Raw genomic sequence first — 18,094 nt, forward strand, 5'->3', positions numbered from 1 at the left:
TCCACTCCTTTTGAGCGCATTGCAATGGACATAATGGGCCCTTTGCTACCTTCTGACTCCGGGTACACGCATATATTAGTAGTGGTGGATTACGCAACGCGATACCCGGAGGCAGTTCCATTGAGGTCCACTAGTGCAGCTGCAATAGCCACCGAGTTAGCGCAGATTATGGCTAGAGTAGGGATCCCCAAGGAGATTTTGACTGATCACGGAACCATTTTTTTGTCCAATACGTTACAGTAAGTGTACAAAATATTGAAAATACGTCCCATCAGGACATCCGTTTATCATCCACAATAGGATGGTTTGGTTGAACACCTTAATCAGACTTTAAAGTCGATGCTGAGGCGATTCGTAACACAGGAGCAGAAACATTGGGCATCGCTTCTTCCCTACCTACTTTTTGCAGTAAGAGAAGTGCCACAGAGTTCAACGGGGTTCTCCCCCTTTGAGCTCCTGTACGGCCGGCAGCCTCGCGGCATTCTCGACCTGCTGAGGGAGGGGTGGGAGGAGCACAAAGGCTTGTCTAAAAATGTAGAAGTATGTGCTCCTACTACGAGATCGCCTGGATTTGGTCGGTCGTTTGGCCCAAGACAACCTCAGATCGGCTCAGCACCGACAACAGCAGCATTACAACAAAAATGCACGGATTCGAACCTTTCGACCGGGGGACAAGGTAATGCTGCTACTTCCCTCATCTGAATCGAAACTGTGTGCTAAATGGCAGGGGCCGTATGAGGTGATTCGGGCTATAGGGAAAGTAAATTATGAAATTAGACAGCCCGATCGCCGGAATGAACATGAAATTTACCATGTTAATTTGTTAAAGCCCTGGCAGGCAAGGGAGGTCTTATTTATCGCCCCAGGCAATATGGAGGATGATTTAGGTTCCTGTCCAGAGACCCCGAGCACAAGAGCGATTACAATGGGGGAACAATTGGCTCCGGATCAGCAAAGAGAGCTACGGAAACTTATTGAGGAGTTCAGCGATGTTTTTTCTGACGTGCCCGGCAGGACAAACTTAGTTGAATATGACATTATCTCTCCACCAGGTGTCACAGTGCGAGAGAGACCGTACCGGATCCCGGAAAGTCGACGAAGTGGCGTTCGCAAAGAGGTATGGGATATGCTCGAGCTTGGGGTGATTGAGCCTTCCAGGAGCGAGTGGTGCAGTCCGATCGTCATAGTGGCTAAGAAAGACGGCACCAACCGCTTCTGCGTGGATTTCAGAAAGGTGAACGCTATTGCTAAGTTCGATGCATATCCCATGCCTCGGGTCGACGAACTTTTAGACAGACTGGGAAAAGCGAGGTTTATTTCCACTCTGGACCTGACGAAGGGATACTGGCAAATCCCTTTAACCCGCAGCTCCAGAGAGAAAACCGCATTTTCAACACCAGAAGGGCTGTTCCACTTTAAAACCATGCCGTTTGGGCTACATGGTGCGCCCGCTGCCTTTCAGAGACTGATGGACCAGGTTTTACGCCCACATCATGAATATGCAGCAGCATATATTGATGACGTGGTGATTTACAGCTCCACCTGGCAAGAGCTTTTGGCTAGGGTTAGAGCCGTTCATCAGTCTCTAAGGGCAGCCCGGCTGACAGCTAACTTGAGGAAATGTGCGTTTGCCAAAACAGAGACTCAATATTTGGGATTTTTAATGGGGAATGGAAGGGTGAGACCTGTAGTCACCAAAATCCAGGCTTTGGTTGATGCAGCGATCCCCAAAACCAAGACTCAGGTGAGGTCACTACTGGGCTTAGCCGGTTATTACCGCCGCTTCATCCCCGAGTACGGCACAGTGGTTAACCCGTTAGTCGACCTCACCAAAAAGAGTGCTCCAAATTTAATTAAGTGGTCAGCTGAGTGTCAGGAGGCGTTTGGTACTATTAAGCGTACACTTTGCCAGGCTCCCACTCTTATTACTCCAGATTTCACCAAGAGATTCATCCTCCACACCGACGCATCGGATGTAGGTTTGGGTGCAGTCTTGTCCCAAAAAGTAGCTGGAGTAGAACACCCGATATTGTACCTGAGTAAAAAAATGTTACCTCGGGAACGTAACTACTCCGTAGTCGAAAAAGAGTGTTTGGCCATTAAATGGGCTACTCACTCTTTACAATACTACCTGCTGGGACATTCATTTGATCTGGTCACAGACCACGCCCCACTCAAGTGGTTAAGCACAATGAAGGACAGCAATGCCCGGATAACTCGGTGGTATCTGGCATTGCAGCCCTTCATGTACCACATGGTACACCGTGCGGGGAAAGACCACCAAAATGCAGATTATTTTTCCCGGGAGGGGGGAGTAATGGGGAAGGTAGATTTAGCCGAGTGTTCCTTCGGCTCCATTCTGAGCGGTGGGATATGTGACGGAAACATGAGTTCTGGTGATGAATCTTCCTCCCGACCTGTGAGGGCGCTAAAGAACGAGAGGAGAAGTATCTGGAAGGGCTGGCCTGACAGTTCGTTTCCGGGTCAGGGAAGTGGGTCAGCCTGGAAAGAAGCGCGACTCTGTTGTAAGACCGTATTGATTTGAAAGGTAAACGAGAGGCAGCTGCAAGTAATAAGGCAGCTGCAACCGTTTACCTAGATATCATGCGGGATTACATATAGGGGCCAGGGTAACGCTGATCTTTTCCTTCATTTGGGTAACGTGAGGAGAGAAGGACTGAGAGAGGAGCTCTCAGAGTGTATTGCGTGTTGTGTGTTGTCTTTGTTTGTTTATAATTGTCTGTCTTTTTCGCACCACTAGACAGTTAACGCACACCTCCGGAGCTGTCGCCACGTAAAGCACTATCCAGAGCACCACTGCATAGAGCACCTGCACGTTTGAATATCACCCAGGACTGGTGACCGTGCCTTTGTTTGTGTGTGAGACTGTACTGTGTTCGCCATCCCCGCGCTTTACACATTGTTGTGTACGGCCGGGGATTTATTATTTGACGGTTGCCAGACCTGGAAACACAAATAAACACTTGTTCACTGAATCACTGTTGTCTGTTCATCACTCCTGCATCGCATCACCGCTACACCTGTTCTCCTTACCAACCACTTTGCCACAGTATCCCTTACTCATACTCCTGCTGAAAGCCCCTCCCAACTGCCCCCCGCTTACCACACCCCCTGCTCCCACCACACCTGTATGGCATGGTCAACAGCATGGAATGCAGATCACGGGTGTCAAAGTATGCTTACTATATCAATGAAAAATAAATAACAATACTTAAAGTCAGCTGTGTCCTTATACCCGAGTGTGGAATTACTGGGTGAGTGGCATAAAAACGAGAATTACAACTATAGGGATGAGTGGCATTGTAAACGAGAATTACAACTATAGGGATATTTTAAGGAATGAGCCCTTGGGCACTGCATGTAATGGAAACATTCTGCGCATTGCAAGCCTGTCGTGCTTATCGCAAAACTTTGGCCTTCGAAGCAACTCAAATAATTTTGTGCTTAAGCATATGAAATTTGCACACATGCATACATTTGTATCTAATGTTTATTATTACCACAGGCATTAGCATGGCTAATAAGATAAATATTTAAAAGGGCCGTCACAGATTCTACAGAATTCAAACCAATGAATCTATACTGTGCTATTTGCTGGGAAGTGAGTTTATGATTTCTCTACTTTTGTCTCCATAATTTTGGCAGATGTCACACAAATATGAGTATGTTACCTATTCTAATTCATTTACATTTTTTTACTTTCTTGTTTTCTGTTACAGTACCATTGTTTTTTTTCTTTCCTTTCTAAGTATTAGCCATGATCCCGCTTATCAAACCGCTATTGCTCCCTGTCTGGACTGATCCGATTTTTGATCTGATCTGTTTTTTTTGTAAGAACTGTAAGTCGCCCTGGATAAGGGCGTCTTTTATAAGAAAATACACACATACATTAACAACAACAACAATAATTAATACTATTAATAATCCAGCTGGAATCACCTGTTTTGTTATAGCATGCCTATAGGAAGTATTCACCCCCCCTTGGTTACAACCTGAAATCTTGACGCATTTAAATAGGAATTTTTTTCCTTTGATTTACACAATCTACTCTGACACTCCTAAATAAGCTCAGGTGCAACCAGTTGCCTGCAGAATTCACACAATAAGTTAAATTGAGTCAATCTGTGTGCAATTAAAGTGGTTCACAAGATTTCAGATTAACTACATCTGTCTCTGTAAAGTCCCACAGTTGGGTAGTACATTCAATGCAAAGATACTACCATGAAGACCAAGGAGCTTTCAAAACAATTCCAGGATAAAGTTGTGGAAAGGCACAGATCAGGGGAGGGGTATAAAAAGATTTCAAAAAGGCATTAAATATCCCTTGGAGCACAGTCAAGTCGATCATCAAGAAGTGGAAGGTATACGGCACAACCTAGAACCTGCTTAGAGCAGGCCTTCCTCCCAAACTGAGCAGCCAGGTAAGAAGGGCATTGGTCAGAAAAGCCACCAGAGGCCAACGACAACTGCAAGACCTACAGCGTTCTATGGCTGAGATGGGAGAAACTGTCCATGTGTCAACAATAGCTCAGGTACTCCAAATCTGGCCTGTATGGAAGAGTGGCAAGAAGGAAGCCAATTCTGAAAAAAAGCCCATGTAAAATCCCACATGGAATTTGCAAAAAGGCATGTGGGAGACTCTGAAAAGATGTGGCAAAAGATTCTGTGGTCCGATGAAACAAAAATTGAACTATTTGGCCTAAATGCAAAGCGTTATGTCTGGCGCAAATCCAACACAGCACATCACCCAGGCGGCACTATGCTATGGGGATGCTTTTCATCAGCAGGGACTCTGAAGCTTGTCAGGGTAGAGGGCAAAATGGATGAAGCTAAATACAGGCAAATCCTTGAGAAAAACCTGCTTCAGTCTGCAAAAGACCAAAGACTGGGACAAAGATTCACCTTTCTGCAGGACAATGACCCGAAGCACACAGCCAAAGCGACACTTGAGTGGCTTAAAAACAAGAAAATGAATTTCCTACAGTGGCCTAGTCAAAGCCTGGACTTGAATCCGATTGAGAATCTGAGACTTGAAGATTGCTGTCCACCAACGATCCCCATCCAAGTTGACTGAGCTTGAACAATTTTGCCAAGATGAATGGGCCCCAAACGACTCACAGCTGTAATTGCTCCCAAAGGTGTTTCTACCAAGTATTGACTCAGGGGGGTGAATACTTAGCTAACCAAGACATTTCAGTTTTTTTATTTTTCATTAACTGTTGTTTCACAATAAAAATGATCTTGCCTCTTCAAAAGAGTTGAGTAGGTTGTGTAAAATCTCATTTAAATGCATCAAGATTTCAGGTTGTACCACAACAAACTGTGAAAACCTCCAAGGGGGTGAATACTTACTATAGGCACTGTATATATAGTCAAACCCATTTACAACGTACCTGGGATATAACATACACACTGATATAAAGAACCAGTATCACGAAACCAAGAAAATCGTATTAAATCCTGTTTAAATTCTCCTTTTAGTACGTACTCCGATAGTGCATACTTCCCGTTATTACACACGCACTGCTATGGCACGGAGTGGTCTGTGCTGTGCATATTGCATACTTGTAGACCTATTTCTTGCTGTTTGAAATTGACCTTGCCCTCTGTTACTGTACATTACTGGAGAAATCTTAAAGGGACGAAAGCAGTCAGAATTATGCTGTCAAAGAGCTCAAGTTTAAAAAGCAGCAGTCACTGAGGCAGTCGTCTAAAGCCCTGTCCACATTAGAGCAAAAAAAAAAAAAAAATCAACAACCAAGTTCAAAACCCATTTACTTGAACCCTAGCCCAACAGTGTTAGAAAGTCCAGATGGCCGTAATGAAAGTGTTAGTTTAATCCAGCTGTTGTTAAAAAAAACTGTTTTTAAAAATGACTGTATCCCAGAAACCACTGTAATGTATGCACGTTCTTCTACACCACTTGTAAATGTTGTTGTTTATTTTCATTGAACACAGGAGCAGAACGGAGGAGCTATAAGAAAGTGCCTCAGTAATCAAAAGGGGAATAATTTGTATGGGAGAAAAAATGCCCACACCATAATAAATAAATTAGATGGGGCGGATAAGACATTCTTTACTTTTAATAAAAGTCAAAATGAAGACCTTTAACCTTCTAATATGTGATGTGATCTAACATCATATAAAAAGTGTTATGGACACAGTTTGCGTTTTTTGTTCTACAGGACATTAGACATTATCTGACTGTACCAATGGAATATGACAAGAATAAATCCTCCTGTATTTTAATTCGGGCTTGTCTTTCTTTTATTCTCGTCTCATGAAACCAGGGGGATTACGGCAATGTACTACCGCAAAACACTAGGGGATATCAGAGGATACTGTGTAACCAGACTGGAACACGGTTCACATCCAGATTACAGTTACACCAGTTTATCTAACCCAGTTATGCAGACAGCCAAGTTTCAGACAGTTATAAACCGTGTGTAGTGTAGAAGCAAATCGATTTATCACTTTTAAACAGGTTTTGAACCCTTAAATCGGTTCTAAAACGCTAATGTGGCCAGGGCCTAAAGACTTCGTAAAATAGTGTACAGGCAATGATTACTGTACTGTACCTGAACTGACAGTTTGTATAGTAATGTTTATTGACTTATTATTTTTTATTATTATCAGTTTTATTATTTCTATAATTTATTATTACTATACTGTATTTGTTAATTAGTTTATTGTACTAATTACAGTATAGTGTTATTCTGTACAATTACATGTTTTTTGTTATTTTTTATAATTCATTTAGCTGAGCATCTTTATCCAAGGCAACATAGAATTACTGTATTAAATATTTAAAATACAGACTGTTACATACTGTATAGTAACATACAGTACTACTTACATGTTACATTGTTTTATATTGTTTCTTCTGTAATACCGTTATACTACATACATTGGATATGTACGTTAATAAGTACCAGGTTTTGATTTTTGTGCTGATTTGGCGGGTATGTGCATGTATCTGGGGTATTTGTGTATATTTTTTAAAAACCTTTTCTTTCATATATATATATATATATATATATATATATATATATATATATATATAGATATATATATATATATATACAGTGCCGAGAAAAAGTTTGTGAACCCCAATGATAATTATGGAAATTCCACAGTTTTACCATGATAGCCTTCTTGAATCAAAACTTTTCTTAAATTTTCAGTTGGGTTTATATTAACCAATTCCATGTCTTTTGAAATAAAATGATGTATGAATTAGACAAACAATGAGTAATTAAGATTCAGGGTATGTGAAAAAGTAAGTGAACCCCTGGTTTTATCAGCTCAATTAAGGGGATAATTAGAATCAGGTGTTTAAATAATTAGGTAGATCTTCAGGGTGAGTTTGGGAGGCCCCACTCTATATAAAGATCAGAAACTTTGTGAGTTTGGTCTTCACTAATGAAGACTTCACTAATGTTAGTGTTCATGACTCAACTATCAGAAAAAGACTGAACAAGAATGGTGTTCATGGAAGGATAGCCAGGAGGAAACTACTCCTCTCTAAAAAGAACATTTCTGCCCATCTGAAATTTGCCAAAGAGCACACTGATGATCCACAAGACTTCTGGAACAATGCTCTCTGGACAGATGAGTCAAAGGTAGAACTTTTTGGCCTTAATGAGAAATGTTATGTTTGGCGAAAACCAAACGGCTTGCCATCATTGACACAACCATGAACTCTGCATTGTATCAGAAGATTCTAGAGGAGAATGTCAGGCCATCCGTCCGTGAGCTGAAGCTGAACCGAAAGTGGGTCATGCAGCAAGATAAATAAATATATATATATATATATATATATATATTATTAAAAAACTTGCTTGACAAACCTGAGGGTCAATTAATTCAACTTAAACAGGCTGAACTGTACCAATACAATAACACTATGTAACACAATTTTTGTTCCTGGGTAGTAAGTGTTATTTCCTAATTGCTTATGCCTCAAAAGTATAGAAAATGGCTATTATTCCCCACAAACTTTGCTTTTGTGACCAGGACAGTGATATTTCAAAATATCACTATTTCCAATGGGAAAATGGGCAAATGTGTGTCTTTTCGTTCACATAAAGTCAGAAAAAAACAACATATGAATCCATGTATTTACAGTATAATCGTAAATCTCAAAAAACTACTCACTTCTAAATCTTTTGTAGTCATTTTTGTATTACTTTAGTATAAATACATGTTAATTTGGATTCATATGTTGTTGTTTTCTGACTATGTGAATGAAAAGACACACATTTGCCCATTTTCCCACTGGAAATAGTGATATTTTGAAATATCACTGTCCTGGTCACAAAAGCAAAATTTGTGGGGAATAAGAGCCATTTTCTATACTTTTGAGGCATAAGCAATTAGGAAATAACACTTACTACCCAGGAACAAAAAATAAATAAATTGTTACACGGTGTAATCATAGCCTAGTTTACTACTGTATAAGTAGGGCCACGGAAAATTCACAATTTCATGGAAATCATGTATTTGACTCCTACCGTGAAAAACTTTTTTTTTCTTATTTTGAATATAATCATTACATATATGTGGACGGAACCTTGTATGACTGCTGGGTGTTTTCCATTACCTTAGTACCTCAGAAAGCGCCTGCATTTCACTTCAGTGATTAGGCGAGTGAGGGCTGGAGTGATATGCAAGGAGTTAAGGCTTGCTTTTTAAAAAGCGTTACTTTGTGCCTCGTAAAACTGGTTTTGTGCTTGGCACACACTTTCGAATATGGCAGGATCTTGCAAATTGTCGGCCACTCCCGCCAAATTGCACTATGCAGACATTATATTTGTGCACAGCGCAAAACGGATTGCAGCACACAAACAGAAGTTTCGAATATGGCAAATTTTGTGCAGAACGGCTATTCACGACGCGCATAACCGTCTGCGCTGTGCACAAACCTTTCGAAGATCAGGCGATAGTTCTTTTAACCTACAGATAAACAGTAATGTAGTATTACTTTTTTTAACATTTGGTACAGTAGAACCTGTCATATCTGATCCTGTGAGATATGATCCCCTCTATTAACTGAACAAGAACCTGTCATATCCGATCCTGCGAGATACGATCCCCTCTATTAACTGATACAGAACCTGTCATATCTGATCCTGTGAGATACGATCCCCTCTATTAAGTGATACCGAACCTGTCATATCTGATCCTGTGAGATACGATCCCCTCTATTAAGTGATACCGAACCTGTCATATCTGATCCCCTCTATTAACTGATACAGAACCTGTCATATCTGATCCTGTGAGATACAATCCCCTCTATTAACTGATACAGAACTTGTCATATCCGATCCTGTGAGATACGATCCACTCTTAACCGATAGGCTGGTCCCAACTAAACGGTATGGATGGGAACTGATCAATGCACACTGAGTTATGGGTCTAAAACAGTAAATTCAGCTCAAGCAGGACAGAATGGATTCAGTTGTATTAAAAACCAGCCAGTTGAAAAGATAAGAGGGGCATTGCTGCAGACCAGAGGCAGTTGGAATGCAGTTTCACCTTTACATGTTGGCTGTCACCAACTTCAAAGCAGAACAGGAACGTAAGGAATTCATACAATTACTGTACCATTAAAAAAAAAAAAAAACTAAAACAAAGTTTTTTTTTAACAACACTGCAACCTTCAAAAGCAGTTTGCTTTTGTGTACATGCTTTTACTCCATTTCTTTCAGTGCAAAAGAAAAAAGAAACTGCTGGATTACTCTGGCTTGGACTGAGTAAAAGCGTTATTAAATGCAGTTTTGTAAATTGCTAAATACTGTATTACAGTGCACTGCTTTTAATATTAGATTTAGTGCAATCATTTTTACTGCTTCTTTCTTTAGCATACTGTGCAGTACTGTACTTTGGTGACGTTGATAAAGCAACTATAATGCAGTATAAACACTCCCTGAGATATTTTCACATATCTGATGGATACCTGGAACAATGGGATACAAGTGTGTTCCCTGTACACTGGGAGCCTGTGTACTCACTGCGGCAAATGAGTAGGTGACGCCGAGCCAGAGGGTGGAAACCAGAGGAGGCACAAAGGTGAAGGCAAGGAGGGCAAACACAGGCAGCGTGAGGACAGCACAGCCAACAGCAAACACACCACGCAGCCCCACAGAGTCCTGCAACACAGAGAGACATGCTGGCTACTGACTCTTACAACCACAGGCTAAATAAATAGCCATGTATCATGTACTTTAATTCACTTCTGATTTTCAGCACACCCCAGAAACCTTACAAATTTGAGCTCAGGTGCATTGTGTTGGGCCAGTTGAGTTCATTGTGCTTCCCCGCTGTCAGCTCCATTGGTTTTTTTTTGTGTTTTTTTTTGTTGTTATTTTTCTCCCAATTATTATATAATTTAGGCTCAGCTCACCTCTACCACCCCTGTGCTAACTCAGGAGTGGCGAAGACGAACACGCGCTGTCCTCCAAAGCGTGTGCCGTCAGCTGCCCAGTTCTTTACACACTGCGAATTCATCATGTAGGCATCCAGGAGCTAAAGCGTAGGAGGACAGCGCAGCTCCTGGGCAGCTAACAGGCAAGCCCACAGGGGTCGCTGGTGTGCGGTGACCCAAGGACACCCTGGCCGACCTAGACCCTCCCCCCCACTGGCGACGCTCAGCCAATTAAGTGCTGCCTCCTGGGAGCTCCTGTCCACGGTCGGCTTTGGAATAGGCTAGAGTTGAACCGGAAATGTCCAGGCTATAGGGCGCATCCTGCACTGATGCAAAGGGCCCTTACTGGATGCGCCACTCGGGAGCCCCCTGTCAGCTGCATTGTGAAGGCTGGTTGAGTTCATTGTGCTTCCCTGCTGTCAGCTGCATGGTGACGGGCTGGTTGAGTTCATTGCAGTTGCTAATGAGATGCAATGAGTCTGATGTTTTACATTATAGGGAGGCTTGTGGGGAACTAACACGAAGCATCGTGTAATCAACAAATCAATCAAATGGATTTTACATAGTGCCTTTCATGCTGAGGCATCCCAAAGCACTTCACAGTAAAATCAAGTATACACTATAAAAACTTAAATATCAATACTAAAACATTCAAAATAATAAAAATAAAAAAATAAACACAGTCTAAAAACAATTCAATACACAATATAACACAGCATCTAAACAGCTGATACACAAAACTCGAACACTCCATCCTAGACTACAAATAGGCCTTTGTGTAAAAATGCATTTTAAGTTTATATTTAAATGTATTTAATGAATCAGTCAAACAAAGAGACCAACAATGGTCTTTAGTAGATATTGCTATGACCTTAAATAATAATAATAATAATAATAATAATAATAATAATAATAATAATAATAGGATGTGAAAAACAAAACAATACTGAAAACCAAACTACATGAATCAAATGTAAGCAAAGGGTTGTTTTAAATGTGTACCTTTAAGTACAATATTGGTGAATAATATATTAATTCAGTGAAACATTTTCACATGTTATCATATAGACATTAAAGTATATGAGGCAAACAAAAATATTCCAGTTAATCTCCTAATATATACTGCCATCATTTTGAAGGTCTCAGATTTTCCTACATGTAAAAAGCACACATTATGGTAAAGGTGAATGTGAGTTTTGAATGGTAATTTATTTGACCCTGTTAGAGAAGAATATTTATCGAACGCTACTTCAATGCTTCACTTCCGGTCAAACTGAAGAGACTGCAAGAAGCTGACATTGAAAACACGTCAGTCACAGGAAAAGCATTTCAATATTTCGTTATGTGGGTTTTCTTTTCTGGTTAGGGTTAGGGTTAGGAAATTTCAAACAATGTTTCAAACAATGTGCTTGGGAAGAGTCGTTTTCTAAAAAAAAAAAAAAAAGAAAACATACGTTCTGAAGCAGCCCATGTGTGTCGGATGCGATCCTTCAGCAGGAAGTGCAGCACGGAAAAGAGCGCAGGAGACTTTCGCCAGTTTTATTGTTTATGAATACTATGAAAAAAATATTATTCGAAATCAAATCCACATTTAACACAGTGTGTGCCTCCTTCATATAGGAAACTGTGAGATCCTCAGAAGAAGTGATGGTAATACATCTGAGATGAGATATACTGGAATTGTTTTGTTAGCTATATGTTCTTTAAGTCAATACACAGTTTAGTTCTTTTCCTACTACTCCAGGAGCAAGCGAGGACATGTACTCACAATCAGTATCCCCACCGTGGCTGACAGCACCAGGGAGCTGTCATACACAGCACCAGCAATGTAGGCTGCCTCCCTCTGGCTATATCCAGAGTACTTGTCCTGGATAAACTTGCTGCAGACAGACACAGAAACACACATTCGCTATTAGCTATTTAGTATTTAATCAAAAGTGTAAATTACAGTTTTTCAAAAGGTGAAATGTAATGTAACTTAAGAGGGTAATGAAGGGTGCAGTGACAGCACCTGTACTTGGAATTCTACTGGCTTGTAAACTGTTACATGCAGATATATCACATGCAAAGATAGCAAAAAGGGTTAGCACTAAATAATAAATTGTTGACTAGTGGAACAGTGACTGGTAGTCGACGAATTGCATTTCTCGTCACTGTAAAGTTATTGTGAAGCGTGTGGCTTCAGATGGACAGAAGTGCAGTTGTGGTTGCAATCATAAGAACGTTTACAAACGAGGCCGTACTGCCCATCTAAAACCATCCTGTTCTAAGAAGTAGATTGATCTCAGAACTTGTCAAGTCACGTCTTTAAGGATCCCAGTGGTTCAGCATCAACAGCCCGGCTAGGTAGCCCATTCCATACCCTCGATGTGTCTGCTTCCCTCTATCCTCCCTACCTAAGAGTTGGGAAGGAAACCGGACCCTGGGGGACACCCCTGGACAGTTGAACTGAGAGGGAGTGTTCAATTGAATTGAGATTCACATAAACGAACAGAAGGATCTGAAAATTAACTTTTTAATTGTTTTCAGCTCTTAAACAGTTGCAGATTTCAAGTAACTTATAAAATGTTACAGCTAACTTGAAATCTGCAACTGTTTACTTGTTGAAAACAAGTAAAACTGTCTAATTAAGCAAATTATCAATTCAATTAAGGGTACAGTGAAGTAACTGAGAGCTCAGTTGGAATGAAAACCAGCAGACACAGGGGGTCCCCAGGACCGAGTTTGAGAAGACCTGCTCTATACTAAGTCTATTTCCACTTAATTTCCAAATGTGTCCCCTGGTCTGGTTTCTTCACAGCTCATTCCTTTAGCCCGGGATTAGTCTGGTCCCTCTTCAGAACTCCGTTGTAGAAGAACATGATGGTAAGGACCAGGAGCCAGTAGCGGAGAGGAAGATAGCGAAGGTCCTGAATCCGCTACAAGAAAATACACAAAAAGCAGGGCTGTCAAGCGATTAAAAATATTAAATCGTGATTAATCTCGCCATTAAAAATAATCTTAGTTAATCTTGGTTTTAAATGCATATTTAATTGATACAATTACTGGTAAGCTGTCACTAAGTCAAAAAATGACTGACATGCTAAATGACTAAATCAATAAATTTTATTATTATTATTATTATTATTATATTATTTTGAGTCATCCAATGACAGAAACTTGCATGTAAGTCCGGTGACTGGAGGGGTCAGCTCATGGACCAGTATTGGAGCCCTTTTATGACTGACTGTGTCCCTAAAATTAGTCTGGTCCCTCTTCAGAACTCATTCCTTTAGCCCTGGGATTAGTCTGGTCCCTCTTCAGAACTCATTCCTTTAATTAGTCTGGTCCCTCTTCAGAACTCATTCCTTTGGCCCTGGGATTAGTCTGGTCCCTCTTCAGAACTCATTCCTTTGGCCCTGGGATTAGTCTGGTCCCTCTTCAGAACTCATTCCTTTAGCCCGGGATTAGTCTGGTCCCTCTTCAGAACTCATTCCTTTAGCCCGGGATTAGTCTGGTCCCTCTTCAGAACTCATTCCTTTAGCCCGGGATTAGTCTGGTCCCTCTTCAGAACTCATTCCTTTAGCCCTGGGATTAGTCTGGTCCCTCTTCAGAACTCATTCCTTTAGCCCGGGATTAGTCTGGTCCCTCTTCAGAACTCATTCCTTTAGCCCTGGGATTAGTCTGGTCACTCCACATTGGACTCTCCCCAGGGTCACAATGTCCCACTGGTGGTGTAGTGACAGTCTCATCAAAACCTCCTTGGATTTGTACTCCACTCTTTTGGCTATATATGCAAGCATTCCCTGCACTGTGTGGTTGCCGATAAAGAAGAGTGTATTACAACACGAAGATCTTTTGTCTTGGTGAGCCAGTTCTAGTTCTATCCATTAACATACAAATTACACACTAGAACTAATAGCTTTAATAAAATCCAAGCAGTTTTAATAAATTAGTTCACAAACAGAAAATCTTATGAAACAGTACATTAACAAACAGATCGTCAAATACGTGACTTTTTAAAAAATATATATTTTTACCTCAACTGTTCAACACTAGTTACAAAAGACACACTGACAGCTGTAGGGTTACCTGGCATCGGCTACAAAAGGAAAGACTCCGTTGTAGAAGAACATGATGGTAAGGACCAGGAGCCAGTAGCGGAGAGGAAGATAGCGAAGGTCCTGAATCCGCTACAAGAAAATACACAAAAAGCAGGGCTGTCAAGCGATTAAAAATATTAAATCGTGATTAATCTCGCCATTAAAAATAATCTTAGTTAATCTTGGTTTTAAATGCATATTTAATTGATACAATTACTATCATCCATCTGAACCCATCATAAAAAAAGCCTGTTGTCCTATTTCTGGATTCATATTGTTGCCCCCCCCCCCCTTATTTGTATTTATCAATAATTGTACTGAATGTATAATAATATAATATTTAATATTATTTATTATTATATATTATTATTATTATGTTCTTCTGTAAGACCTTACATGGTCTTGAACGTTCTTATATTCAAGAGCTGCTGACCCCGTATCCTGTACCTGGTCATTCCCTGAGATTGGAAAATACTGATCTGACAGTCCCTAAAATTCATTTGAATTCTGTCGGAGCCAAGGCACTTAGTTACAATGCCCCTTGTCTTTGGAAACTTGCTCCTGATTCATATCAGGGATGCTAGCAGAATTTAATCTTTTAAATCATGTTTGAAAACATATTTTGTTTGAGTCTGTTTATTTGTAGCTGGAATATATTTTAGACGTAGGCTTTTTTATATTTCTTCTGCAAAGTTCCCTGGAATGCTTGCATGAAGAGCGTTATACAAGTGAAATTTGTATTTTATTGTCGTTGTATTATTAATTATTATTATTATCATCATCAGAAAAACAACCCATCATAAAAAAAGCCTGTTGTCCTATTTCTGGATTCATATTGTTGCCCCTTGTAGTTTTATATTTATTTATACAGAAATCAATTCCAGTATTTGCTGTTAAATTGTTTGAACCAACTACTAAAATCACAACGGAGTCAGTTTATAACTCACCTGAATGCATTTCAAATTATACTGTATATTCTTCATCTAGACAATATATAAAAAGGCCAACAAGATTTGGATAATTGTGAAAAGTGTTGAATTTAAATCTTATCAGTATCCTTATAGAAAGAGTGCAAAGAAAAGCATATATGCATCTATATATATAAGCATATATATAATATATGCGGGACATATAGAAAAAGGGGCATAGGAATCAACTCCCCATAATGTTGTTGATATATAACAAACTAGAAAGAGAGACACTTCCAAAATTATTGGCACCCTTGACAAAGATGAGCAAAAAAGGATGTATAAAAGAAACAACACAGGTAACGAGCTGTATTATATATTGTACTTTGTTAATGATTCAAGGGAATCAACCAAAATTACACATTTCACAAATTATAAATTTATTTACAAAAAAATGATGTGTCACAATTATTGGCACCCTTGTTTTCAGTACTTTGTGCACCCTCCCCTTGCAAGGATAACAGCACTGAGCCTTTTTCTATAATTTTATATGAGATTGGAGAACACATTGGAAGGGATCTTAGACCATTCCTCCATACAGAATCTTTCCAGATCCTTGATATTCTTTGGTCTGCTCTTATAGACTGCCATCTTCAATTCAAACCACAGGTTTTCAATGGGATTCAAGTCCAGAGACTGAGATGGCCATTGTAAAATGTTGATTTTGTGGTCAATTAACCATTATTTTGTGGATTTTGATGTGTGCTTGGGGTCATTGTCTTGCTGGAAGATTCACTTGCGGCCAAGTTTCAGTCTCCTGGCAGAGGCAACCAGGTTTTTGGCTAAAATGTCCTGGTATTTGGTAGAGTTCATGATGCTGTTGACCTTAACAAGGGCCCCAGGACCAGTGGAAGCAAAGCAGCCCCATAACAAAGATCCAGCACCCTATTTTACAGCAGGAATGAGGTTCTCTTCTGCAGACGCATCCTTCTTTGGACGCCAAACCCAGACCTTCGTCTCATCTGACCACAGCACCCGGTTCCAATCCAAGTGCCAATGCCGTTTAGCAAACTCCAGAGCTTACATTTGTTGGTTGTTCTCAATAAAGGCTTTTTTTCTGGCAACCCTTCCAAATAGGCTATTGGCATGGAGGTGGCGTCTAATTGTATATTTGGAGATTTGGTGACCCCAAGATGCAGCCAAGGTTTGTAATTCTCCAACTGCCGCCCTTGGATTCTTCTTTGCCTCCCAAACCGTCGTCTTCATTGTGTGTCGGGGCAAGATGCACTTGCGTCCTCTACCAGGCAGATTTACCACTGTTCCACAGGTTTTGAACTTCTCAATTATTACCCTAATAGCGGTAAGTGGTATATTTAGGTTTTTAGCTATTTTTTTGTACCATTGCCTGATTTATGAAGGTCAACAATTTGACTCTTTTCATTTGTGAGTTTTTTTACCTTTCCCCATGGTGATGGATGGGTGACAAATGGAATTTACATGTGTGTTACCTAATTTTATTTATAAGAATCTTTAGAGGTGCCAATAATTTTGACACCTGTCTTTTTGAGAGCAGCAGTTACCACTTTCTTGTATTAGCAGAGAGGAGGTCATGGGTACTAGCAGCACTCATCACCTTCTTGTATTAGCAGAGAGGAGGTCACAGGCACTAGCAGCACTCACCACTTTCTTGGACTCTTGCTGTATGAGCCCGTCCAGCCCCAGCTGTTTCATGCCCATCTTGTCCAGAGCGCTGACCGTGATGGCTGCCAGGAAGCCCAGCACACACAGCAAGGTACCTGCCAGGACAGCTTGTTAGTTCATCTTTAAATAGAAGAACATTTATGAATGAGAGGAGGCCATTCGGCCCATCATGCTTTGTTTCTAGTTGCTGATTGAGCTCTAAAACTTTGTCAAGTCGGATCTCATTGATTCACCATGACTAGGTAACCCATTCCATCCCCTCACCACTCTGTATGTGAAGTGGCGCCTACTCTCTGCCCTGTTTATCTCCACTTTCCAACGGTGTCTTCGGTCTGCTTTCTGAGCTAAAACTATTGGTTAAGATTGTCAACATCTTTTAAGATTTAAAAGATTTAAATCAAGTCCCACACACCCTAATTCTTCTTTGCTTTTGCAAATACATTGGTGCTGTGGTTACCAGAATTAAACACATCATTCTAAGTGCTGTCTCATCAGTGTGTTATACAGCCTCTACACTGCTGGCTATATACCCCGGCATTCCATTACAATACCAAGGTCTTTCCCTTGGTGTGTCTGCTCTATTTCTATACCATACATCTGTATTTCAGTCATACATTTTGCATGTCAAATATAAATTTCAGCCATACTGTGTATAATAGAGTAGCTTGTGTACTATGCAAGCCTAATCTTTTCTTCATATTGAGTAGTATGTATGTTTAATATATAGTTACGCATACATTACAGAAATAATACACCTCTCTTCTGTAATAAATTCACTTCCTCTCTCACCTCCCCAGAGTGTCCACTGGATCCCGAAGTGCGCCTCTACGCGCTGGGTAAGGAAGAAATTGAGTACGCTGCCCAGCCGAGAGAAAGCCAAGGCCAGGCCGAATGCCAGGGCCAGCTCTTTCCCCTTGAACCAGAACGCCGTGATCCTGTTTTGCACAACTGGAAGA

The 18,094-nt window shown here is 40.5% G+C and overlaps 1 protein-coding gene across 3 annotated transcripts in view; it reads right to left on the reverse strand.

Annotated features, from left to right (window-relative positions):
- Positions 1-18,094, reverse strand: part of mfsd1l (major facilitator superfamily domain containing 1-like) — a 45,882-nt gene that overhangs the window by 15,743 nt on the left and 12,045 nt on the right. For all 3 annotated transcript variants that reach the window (XM_041230165.1, XM_041230166.1, XM_041230168.1), the window contains exons 6-10: positions 17,928-18,086; positions 17,118-17,233; positions 14,519-14,619; positions 12,216-12,327; positions 10,035-10,172 (exon numbers count right to left, since the gene is read on the reverse strand). In XM_041230165.1, coding sequence (XP_041086099.1) covers positions 10,035-10,172; positions 12,216-12,327; positions 14,519-14,619; positions 17,118-17,233; positions 17,928-18,086 — 626 coding nt within the window. The remainder of the gene's footprint in view (positions 1-10,034; positions 10,173-12,215; positions 12,328-14,518; positions 14,620-17,117; positions 17,234-17,927; positions 18,087-18,094) is intronic.

The sequence above is a fragment of the Polyodon spathula genome, chromosome 26 (genome assembly GCF_017654505.1).
Source record: "Polyodon spathula isolate WHYD16114869_AA chromosome 26, ASM1765450v1, whole genome shotgun sequence".
In the NCBI taxonomy this organism is placed as follows: Eukaryota; Metazoa; Chordata; class Actinopteri; order Acipenseriformes; family Polyodontidae; genus Polyodon; species Polyodon spathula.